Source organism: Lycium ferocissimum, chromosome 8, assembly GCF_029784015.1.
Source record: "Lycium ferocissimum isolate CSIRO_LF1 chromosome 8, AGI_CSIRO_Lferr_CH_V1, whole genome shotgun sequence".
Lineage (NCBI taxonomy): Eukaryota > Viridiplantae > Streptophyta > Magnoliopsida > Solanales > Solanaceae > Lycium > Lycium ferocissimum.
The window spans coordinates 12,310,880-12,321,327 of record NC_081349.1 but is presented as its reverse complement, the minus strand read 5'-3'; the positions used below and the strand labels follow the sequence as shown (position 1 = coordinate 12,321,327).

Genomic DNA, 10,448 nt, shown 5'->3' with positions numbered 1-10,448 from the left:
GAACCGACCTTTCCTTTTTGGACTATTCTCTACATTTCCCGGACATTAAACTGCTTCAAAAAGTAATAGCATGAAGTTCTCACAAGTATGATAGAAAGTTCCAAATCTCAATACGTGAAAAATGAATAAATTTAAAGGTGATGTAACAAGATAAGATCAAGCCTAATACTTCTTTTCATGTTTGATTCTTATCGGATTAAAAAAGAAAATAAAAATATAACGTTGTCAGACTTATTCAAGTTGATTACATGTATTCCTTAATTTTGTTTTTCTTGTGAAGAAAAGAAATATATGATATGTATCTTACCTTTAATTTCTCGATCTACGACAGACAAATGATATTGCAAGGAAAGAAAAGTTTGTACTGTTGCACTTGAAATTTGATATGATGAACCTCTCAACGTCAAGAAAAGAGAGGATCAAAATATGGAGGACTATTAGTACTCCACGTAAAAGAACAAGAATGACTTTGAATCTAAACCCAAATGATATTTGACAGGTTTTTTCTGTCGAAAAATGTTTTTGACGGATTGAATTCCCACAGATTCTTCGTTGGTGAAATGACATCAGAATTTTATGATTTCAAACAGTATTGCGGTGATTTCTTCCATGGAAATTATCGAACATTTTAATAGGGGACTGCGAATATCTGTAGCTTTTCAAAATGTACTACTCCATGTGTTTTACTTTGTTTGATACTATTTTCTTGTTAATTTGTTAAGAAAAGTACAACACATTTTTAAATTTCCTTAATGAAAAGCGTTTATCACCACACAAATGTTACGATATGTTTAAAATCAAAAATCTTCTTTTCTTTATTAAACTCTATGTCAAGTCAAACTATAAAGACGGTAGCACAAAAGATTTTTCAACATTAGCACATGATTGAACCCTGAAGAAATGAAAGGAACAAAGTTGTTACTGCTACTACTACTACTTCGTAAATATAAATATAGTAGTGATAGGTACACAAGGGAGCAGATCTAGGGGCTAGTACTACCAGCAGAAAGAAGAAGGTAACTTGAAAGAGAAAGAAGAGGGAAGATGACCAGTCCTCCTTATGTAATCTGCCTTTTCAGATGTCTTTACAGCTTTTTCATTCAGCTTTGATTCAGCATTGGCTCTTTTTTCTTCTGCTATTCTCCTTGCTGCTGCCAATTTGTTTGTGTACTTCTCTTGTGCCCTTGCTTTTATTCTTTCTGCCTTCACCTGCAAATCCATTTCACAATAATCTAATGTATTCCCTTTTCACAAACCTATAATAGTAAAGTTACAAAATGTACCCATTGGGAATTTAATGTGAAATAACAATCATTTTGTAACTTTACTGTTATAGTTGGTAAAGCTCAGTGACCAAGTATAGGACAGCGGTAAGTTAATTATTCTAAAAGGTATACTGATATTAACTTCGCACTTGGTGTAACAAAGGACAGTGATAATCTGCACCTATAAATTTAAAATCTTAAATTCGCCTCTAACAAGAACTCAAATACTTACCATCACAAGCAAGAAGATATAGAGAATGTAACGGAAGAAAGTGCAATATTTGAAAGGATTAAGATTGATTACCTCCATTCTTTTCGTTTCCATTTCAGCTTTCCTCTTTTCATGGTTTTCCCAAGCTTGTATTTTCACCTCTTCGCGCTTATACCTGCAGACACAATATATTTGTTATTATTCATATGATCAATGCTAAGAAAGAGTGGTACAACAGTCCCATGTAGATTAGCTGATTAAAAGTTGATAATGAGCATCAAGTGTTGAACAACACTTTTAAGTGCTGCAACTAGGCATTTACGTATTTTGACAGAAGTGTAGAAACTGATAATCAGCAAAACAGCCTATCTATCACATTACCTTGCCATGTACTTAGCACGTTCAGCCTCATCCCAAGCCATTGCGCGAGTCTCCAGTGGATTAAGCTTGTTGGCATGGTCTGTTTCCTTCTTAGCTGCTAATTCATTGTCAGTAGTTTCCTCTACATCGCGAACGATTTGTGTGGTCCCTACATTTCCCCTGTTCTCACCAATGGTGGCAACAATTTGACCATTTTCTAGCCCATTTCGGCCCCTAATAGGAGTAGAAGATCCTGAAGATATTGGACTTCTTGCTGCTGGAGTTGTGGCTCTAATTGGTGTGGCTGTTCTTGATGGTTCTTGACTTGCAATTGGGGTCATTTCTGTTCCCATATCCCTAACACATATCGATCGAACAACGGATGATGCAGAGTTGTTGTTATTAGAAGCCTTATTGATTCTCCATATTGATTCATCACAATCAACTTTCTTCGTTTCCACTTCAAATTGAATCATACTAGTGTCTCCCTCATCGCCACTCGAATAGTCCTCTTTCTTTGGCACTGGTGCAATCAACCTTAAGTCATCAGCATTTGAGTTTCGAGGGGCGGTTTTAGATTGATGGTGTTTTTCTCCTCCTCCACCTCTTGAAAGATTCACTAACCATTTTTGTGCATCATCCCATTTTGATGGGGTTGGTTTACCTGAGGCTGCTGTTCTATGATGAGTCGATGCACGATTCATTCCGGTCCCTTTAGGAAACTCAAAATTCATACTGCTTCCTCCTACACCCTCTTGTTTTTGTCCATAATTCAAGCATCCTTTATCCTCTATGGATCTCATTTTTTCACTCTTCTATATCAGTGACAGTTTACTATAACTTCTTGTGGTTGCTTGTATTAGAGTCCCAAACTCAATAAAATCCACCCTTTCTTGATTTCTTTTGCCTAGTGGATTTAAAAGGCAGATCTGGCTAAGATTTGTGCTAAAGTTCAGCTTTTAGATATACCAGGACAAGAGAATAAAGGAGAAACATCAGCTTGAGACTCAATTAAAACAACAAAATAAAGTTCTAGGAACAATGAGAAATCTGATGTTTAGTCTGAAAATGGCTCTATTCACTCTTTTCTTGAGAAGAAAACACAAGAAGCAGCACTTAAATCTTATTCTAAGTTAAACAGTGTACTAAATGCATAACTTAAAGTTTAGACAAACAAGTGACTTCATTCAAGATTTGGCAAAATGAGTTTTAAGTACTAAAAGAGAAGAAGGGAAACAAGAGTAGTGCACGATAACTAACTTGAAGAGAAGCTGGCCATTTACAGGCTGAAGAGCAAAGCAGAGAATGCAGGGAATATTAAAGCCTTGGAACCATGAATTTTTGAGACTGGCAGAGCTAAACGAGGTGAAGTTCAGATCCACTGTATTCTGCTGAAAACTTTTCTAGTAAAATAGTCTTCATTTGCATGGTATAAAGCAAAAACTACTCTGACTATTATTAGTAATATTTTAACATGTAGTAACAAGTAATCGCCTTGCTTTCTAGATTACTAACTTCACTTTCTATAATTATCTTTCAAATGACTTGATAAAATAAAAATTCTTTTACTCCGCGTGTATATATAATATACATAAAAGTTACTCCCTCCTTCCCGTTTTAATTTGCTTAAAAAAGTTGTCCCAAAATATTAGTCACTTAAGAACTCAAGATTAAAGTTGACAATTGTTTTCAATTATAGCTTTAGCATTAAAGAAGTAGTTCTTTTAAATTAATGCTCAATTCTCAAAAAACATCTAACATATATGAATAATTTAGTAAATTAAATCTTTTATTATTATTTTTCCTAATGATCAAGTTAAAACAATGGTTGAAATAGAAAGGGCGGAGTAAACTAATAAACTAATGCAATACAAAGGTAAAGGAAACAACAAGTACTAGCTCTTTTACCTATAAAGTTGTGCATTTTATTCCTAAATACACAGTGGTTTTTGTAACTTACCTCCCACTACTCACTCTCCATGGAATCTTGGGAATAGTTTTCGTGACACCCTCTCCCAAAAAACCATAGATAAATAATGATTCTTGGGATTTTTTTGAGGCACTGCTCCACCATATATAGAAAAAGTTCATTCAGTAGTTGATTAATAGAAAATTCTAAATTGTAACGGTTAGTAGCTAGGCAACAAAGGCAGCTGTAGACATCATATGGAGAGTGACACTTGGAGGGGTACAATATTAAATGCAGATGTCAGTATGTGAGTTTTGGCAGTGTTGGATTAAGATAGATTGCTAATAAACAAAAACAAATTCTGAAATATTTCACATGGCCAAGATGGGCATGGCATTTTTGTGTTACAATCTATGGGACAACATTAAATTGTGATGGTTGATGAGTCTGGTAATGCCCCAATCTTTTGACAAATATATAGAGGTACTCTATTGAGGACCACACTAGTTTCAGAGAGCGGATTTAGGACGGGTTAATTGGGTCAACAGTACAGTAGCTTTAGTCTGAAAGGTGATTGAATATCATTCAACAAAAAATTATACTCTTTTTGTCCGAATTAATGTGGCACTCTTTCATTTTTAATTTGCCCCCAAAAACATGTCACATTTTTATAATTAGAAACAACTTCACTTTAAAACTACTCGTTTACCCTTAATGAAATAATTTCTAGTTACACAAATATCTAAGATTTATTTTAGATCACAAATTTCAAAAATCTTCCTTTCTTGTTAAAATTTTGTGTCAAGTCAAATGGTTCACATAAATTGGGAAGGAGGAAGTACACGCCTAAATCAGTTATAAGTCATAAGTTCGTCACCAAAACCAAAGGCGGATCCAGAATTTAAACTCTAAGGGATCGTTTGGTACGCGAGATGAGGTGAGATATCTCAGGATTAAGTTTGGGATTAAATTTATATTGTGTTTGGTTGACCTTATAAATTTACTCTGATATAAATTTATACAGTCAACTAATATAAATTTAATCTTAGACATAATTCTAGATATCCCATCTTATCCCATCAAACTTGATATTACTTTATCCCGCCTTCCGTAAAAGGATAAATTTGACCAAAAATTGTAATCCCAGAATTATAATCCCCAGATAATTTAGTCCACGAACCTGCCGATCCCTAAGCGTTATGCCTTTAATGATTTTTCATAAATCCATCATATTTTAAAGTTGTGGGTTCATATTTACTATATTTGTTATTATTCTAGTAAATTGTTACACATAAATTTACATTACGAGTCGAAAGAACCAGGTTCAAATGAAACCGGTACCGTAATGGTGTATTCTTGTAATCTTCGAAATACTCTTGCGAAAGCATAACTTCAATTATTCCTATTTCTTTATATTATTTTCGTCATCTGTCCCTTTTGTATAAAAAATACTTTCAAATTATATATCCTGAAAATAGGTTTGAGGACAATTATGGTATTTTAATAGAAAAAAAAAGTGTTTACTGGTACTTTTTTTTACCAAACACACTAATTGCTTATTACAGTATAAGTTTCAGCACTTTTATTGAAACATATAACTCTTACTTCTAAAAATCCATTTTTGAATGAGAAGGCTAAATCGTCACCTTATTTGAGGAAGTAGCCATGGAAGATTGGGTCTGTATGGCTTCCTGGGGTTGAAAGATCTTCCTTCAGCCTTGAACACCAGCACCTAAAAATGTTCAACACCAACACCTAAAAATGTTTTCAGCTCTGAATACTTATCAACTATTTTAATCAACTAATTCAAACGGGTTCTTCGACACTGAATTGCAGTTATACAAATTAAAATATGCAAATAAAATAAAATATTTATAATGAGATCACGCTTATTTTGAATTGCTAACTCTGAATTCTAAATTTGCCTCTGCTCCAAAAATTCATTAGCATTAAAAAGGAAACTATCTTGAGATGGCCCTCATCCTTATCTGCCATGTTATTAATCCATTTTTGGATGGAGAAGTCGTGGTTTGCTATTTTCTGTGATTTGTGAGTGGAACCATGTGCGCTTCTATAATGCAGGCAGGGAGTTTCTTGGGAATGGAAACTTTGACCTCAACATGTAAAACGAAATGAGATAAACAAATAAAGTAAAAGTAAAAAATCACATTTACCTACATGTATGACTCATGCTATCAGATCTTCTTTCATAGATGAAAGTTCTATTCATTGAAAATTTATATATAGAATCAGATCTATATGAATTACTAACTTAAAAAAATATAGTATTCCCTTCTTCCTAATTTATGTGGTACTATCATTTAACTAGGAACAAAGATTAAGAAGAAAAAAAAAACTTTTGAAATTTATGATCCAAAATAAACTTTAGATATTTATGTATTTATAAATTATCTCATAAACGCTAAATTATTTCTAAGTATAAAAATATGATATTATTTTTGGGACGGACTAAAAAGGACAACGTGCTACATAAATTGTGACAAAGAGAGTAGTAACTAACCTATTTAACCGACATAAATAAAGCTACAAGTCTAATCAAGAAACTAGGTAAGATTAACCAAAACATAAGAGAAAGTAGACTAATCAAGGGGATCTCATCTCAATGATCATGTATAAAGTTTGTGATCTCAAACTCAATACTGTAATTTTCACATAAATAATCAGAGACAATGTGTAATAAAAAAGAAGAGGGACACTAGGTAAGATTACTTTTTACTAGAGTTACTCTCGAAGTCTAAACCATGTAAAGGGGAAGGGGGCAAAAGGAATTATGACCTTGCACAATTTCCCATAGCAGTTGTTGTAGACTATCTAATCTAGAGTAAAAAATAATCAAGTCATGCAAATTGAGACAGAATAATGGGTAGAAATTTAGCCATTTACACTAAATCAAGAAATGTAAGATATGTGTCTTACTTAAATATATTTATCACTTAACTACTATAATTAAGTGTGTATACGGGTAAAACCGAGGACAAGGATATCCTCGGTTTCCGGACATGAGAACTGAGTTCGGTTCGGGGTCGAAAACCGAGGTACGATGAGAAGGCAGTTGATCACCATCATGGGAAGATCGAAATATCCACCACCAGCTGGATATTCCGGCACCGATCTCGCCTATCAACTAACGGAAGATTGCATGCCTTATTTAGACTTGTACTAGGGTTAGGACTCCTCTACTATATAAAGAGGAGGCCCCCTTTTAGTTTTGATAGTTCTTTCCTCCATACGCGCACAAGTACAAAAGCAATATAATTGTTAGCAAAGTATTCATTCATCTTTCTAAGTGCTTCACTATTGTTCACTATCCATTACCCTGCCATTGTGGTTCAACCTCGATTCCCGGGACCCGAGGCCGCTCGTTGTCCGCTCGATCCTCTCGGTCACCAGAGGGTACAAATAACTAGCTACCCCGATCGGACCAGATAACATGTTCATATCAGCTGGCACCGTAAACAAGACCTTCCTTCTTCGGTTCGGGTCTACGCTTGAGGCCGGAAAAGATTTTTTCATTCGGGGACCAGAATTAACCCCAAAACGATCGGCTACGGGGATGGGTAAATGTTCGAACCCTGAATAGCTCATCTTTCTCGGGCAAATGACCAGATACATCTTTCGATGTTGTGGACCCCTCGGTCATCTTGCCTTTGGCCTTAGAGTTCTCGGACTGAACGGCCATTGGTCGAGGCGGCGAGTCCTGTGTACAAATAATGGTCTCAGATAAAGCCACAACTTGTATCGGAAGGACGAAACCTATACCATATAAGGGTGGAATATAAGGTACCTTCAAACCTGAGAAAGTAGGTGCCGTCCTTGATCTAGCCACTGCGGCTGTCTCTTTCTCTGATCCTCGGATTGGTAAAGAGTCAGTGGTAGCATCTTTATTCTTTGAGCTTGTCGTCTCTTGACTTGAACCTTCCACCAATGATGGAATGGTTTCTGTAGAGCTTCTCAGATTTTGGTTGGTTTTTTCCTCAGAGGGCCGGTGCCTGACTAACACAGTGCCCTCGTCATTAGAGTGGTTCTTGAGTGGGTCGATGGCCTCAGAACCCAGAACCTGGGCCCTGGCATCTTCTTTAGAGGCCTCCTTAGAGGAAGGCCTCGATCTCTTCCTGATCTCGGAAGGAACACCAAAAGATTCGGAGGAATGTCTTTTCCTCTTATCGATCTTATCTTCCTCGGCGGCCTGACCCCAGCTCGCAGATGGGTAGGGGACTTAGGAGGTTAGGGGGCTTCGATGTCGGCTTCATCATCGAGGCCTCTACTCCATCATGCTCCCGAATCTTTGTGGCCTTTAAAAGACCTGCAAAGGAGGGAGAGCAAGATGAGTAAATAAACTATGGTGTAATACAAGGGAAGGTAGAACAAAATCTCGGTCAGAGACTCACCGTGGTTCTCGGCCTCCTATCTACCCTTGGATAACGAATGCCAGTTGCGATCGGCGAAAGTAAGTTGAGAACAAATTCTCTCGATCCATTCCTCCATGTTAGCAACTACGTTGAGGGTTCGGGAAATTGCTACAAACACATGAACACAGTTAAAAATTATCGCAAATAAAGCATTAGAAATACCACCGGGCTGTTTGAAAATATAAGCGGCTTACGAGTCGGGTTCCACTTCTCGGGGAATGGCATCTTGTCGGCAGGGATCAGATCCTCGGTCCTGATCCGGACAAATCTTCCCTGCCAGCCTCAATCCCTGTCCTCATCAAGGCTAGAGAAGGGAGCCTTCCTTGCTCGTTTCATGAGCTTGATCATACCCCCTTAAAATACGTGGGGACTATACAACCGAAGGAGATGGTTGACCGTGAAAGGCTCGTTCACGTTATTAGTAAAATAACGAAGAAGCACAACGATCCTGCAAAACGAGGGGTGGATCTGACCGAGGCATATTTCGTACCTCTTGCAAAAATCCACGATCACCGGGTCGAGCGAACTAAATGTGAAGGGGCATGTATAAACACTCAGATACCCCTTCACGTGGGTCGTTATGGCTTCAGCGTGCTCGGGAATAATGACTTCCATATCTTTCCAACCGCAGTCCTCCTTGACCTGCTCGAGTTTATTCCGGGGAATCGTGCATATGTAGTCTGATATATCAGCACCCTGGTCCCCTTGCTGAGAAGGCCTCTTGACCTTGAAATCCCTGGTCATTACGTAGTCAGACGGGACAAAATCTGACAACTTCGGTTCTGGTTTGGGAGCTACAGAAGTCTCACCAGTTTTGGCTTTCGAAGATTTGGTCATTGTTCTGGAAAATAACAAGGTTCAAAGGTTTGGTATGAAGGCGTGGGAAGATCTGTTGAAGATATGAAGTTGGGAATATGAAGTTATGAGCTTATGAGTATGCGAAGGCAGACGTATGCAAAGACACGATGGTAAAGTTTAGAGAGTGAAACTTCTGAAAGTAAAAAGTTAAAGGAAAAGTTTGGCCGTTAGAGAGAGGCCGAGACGGTTGACATTCCGTAATTGACTTCCCGCCCAATCGGCTCGTGTCGCGTGGCTGGTGTCAGAGCAACGTGATGAATGGGACTCGGATCTTATCCGTTTATATAAAACTTACAGGGGAAGGAATCAGACATGCTTCCGCTTCCCTTCGCCTCATGCTATCTAGCCACGACGGTATTGATTTAACCGTGGCCGAGGGTTATCAAGTATCGATCATAGCTAGTTATGGCATGAACGAACTAGGAAAACCGAGACGGAACGAGAAGCAGCTGAACATGGGTGTCGTTAACGAGACGTTTTGATTTTTCCCGTGTTGCTTCAAACCTTACAAGTCAAAATAATTATGGATCTAACATTGCAAAAACATAAACAAGGCTAAAAGTTCAAACGGAAGATAGAAGTCGTACTAATTCAATAAAGCCCGGTATAAGTCCGATCAACAAAGTTCTATTAATTTGCCTCATATAACAATTTACCGATCTTCTCGGATACATCAGTCCAACAAAAGAAAAAAGTCCTAGTCTATGGCCCTGAACTAGGAACAAAAAAGAAAAAAGTCCTAGTCATATAACAAGTTCCCAAGCCGGTATAGGGGCCAAAGGTTGAGAACTTCGGCCTATACCTTAGGGCGCTAAAACAGTATGAAATATCAACTATACGATCCCAGGATTGTCCTTAGGAGTGGCCGGACCGGGGATATTTGGGTCCGGCAAGTCTTCCTCATCAACAACTATCGTCGATGGTGGTCCACCACCGGGTAATTCCCGTCAAGTCTCCATGATATGACGCGTTCTGACCCGAGAGCCAATCCCTGAAGGAATGGTCGACATGCTTGTAGTAACTCGTTGACTGGCGTCCTCACCGACGCAGACGATGCCTCTCTTCTCGGAACGGAATCTTCGATGCCCTCTTCGATAATAGTTTTTCCTTTTGGAAGATCTTTTTGTTGGGAGTCCTGAAAATCGAAAAATCGAGCTTAGAATACGATACGGAAAGATATAAAATCCCACAAACAGATTGAAAATTACCATGGTTTTTGCCCTTTTACCCTTCGGGTGCCATTCTCCTCCAAGAACGGCCTGAGTTACGAAAGGCTCTTAGAAGTGCGACTACCCATTCAAAGATAGTGGTGACAAGATCAGGTTCGATTGTATTCGAGGTAGGGTTCCACATCTCCTAAAAATCTGCGGGTGAAGGACGGTGAAGTTGGGTCGTGCGTATCATCACGAACCGAT

The 10,448-nt window shown here is 38.0% G+C and overlaps 1 protein-coding gene across 1 annotated transcript; it reads right to left on the bottom strand.

The window, feature by feature from the left end:
* Positions 1–864: 864 nt before the first annotated feature.
* LOC132067258 (uncharacterized protein At3g61260) lies at positions 865–3,929 on the bottom strand. The gene is made up of 4 exons (XM_059460418.1): positions 3,797–3,929; positions 1,858–3,224; positions 1,570–1,651; positions 865–1,209 (listed from the first exon to the last, which is right to left on the bottom strand). The coding sequence occupies exons 2-4, from the start codon at positions 2,637–2,639 to the stop codon at positions 997–999; spliced, it is 1,077 nt and encodes a 358-aa protein (XP_059316401.1). The 5' UTR covers positions 2,640–3,224; positions 3,797–3,929; the 3' UTR covers positions 865–996.
* Between the last annotated feature and the right edge of the window lie 6,519 nt (positions 3,930–10,448).

What these genes read in the sequence shown, in the direction of transcription:
- LOC132067258 (XM_059460418.1), bottom strand. Translation starts at nt 2,639, where the DNA reads ATGAGATCCATAGAGGATAAAGGATGCTTGAATTATGGACAAAAACAA. An exon ending in CGTGCTAAGTACATGGCAAG is followed by an intron (nt 1,652 to 1,857) that starts GTAATGTGATAG and finishes TTGTGTCTGCAG; the next exon opens with GTATAAGCGCGAAGAGGTGA. An exon ending in TGGAAACGAAAAGAATGGAG is followed by an intron (nt 1,210 to 1,569) that starts GTAATCAATCTT and finishes ATGGATTTGCAG; the next exon opens with GTGAAGGCAGAAAGAATAAA.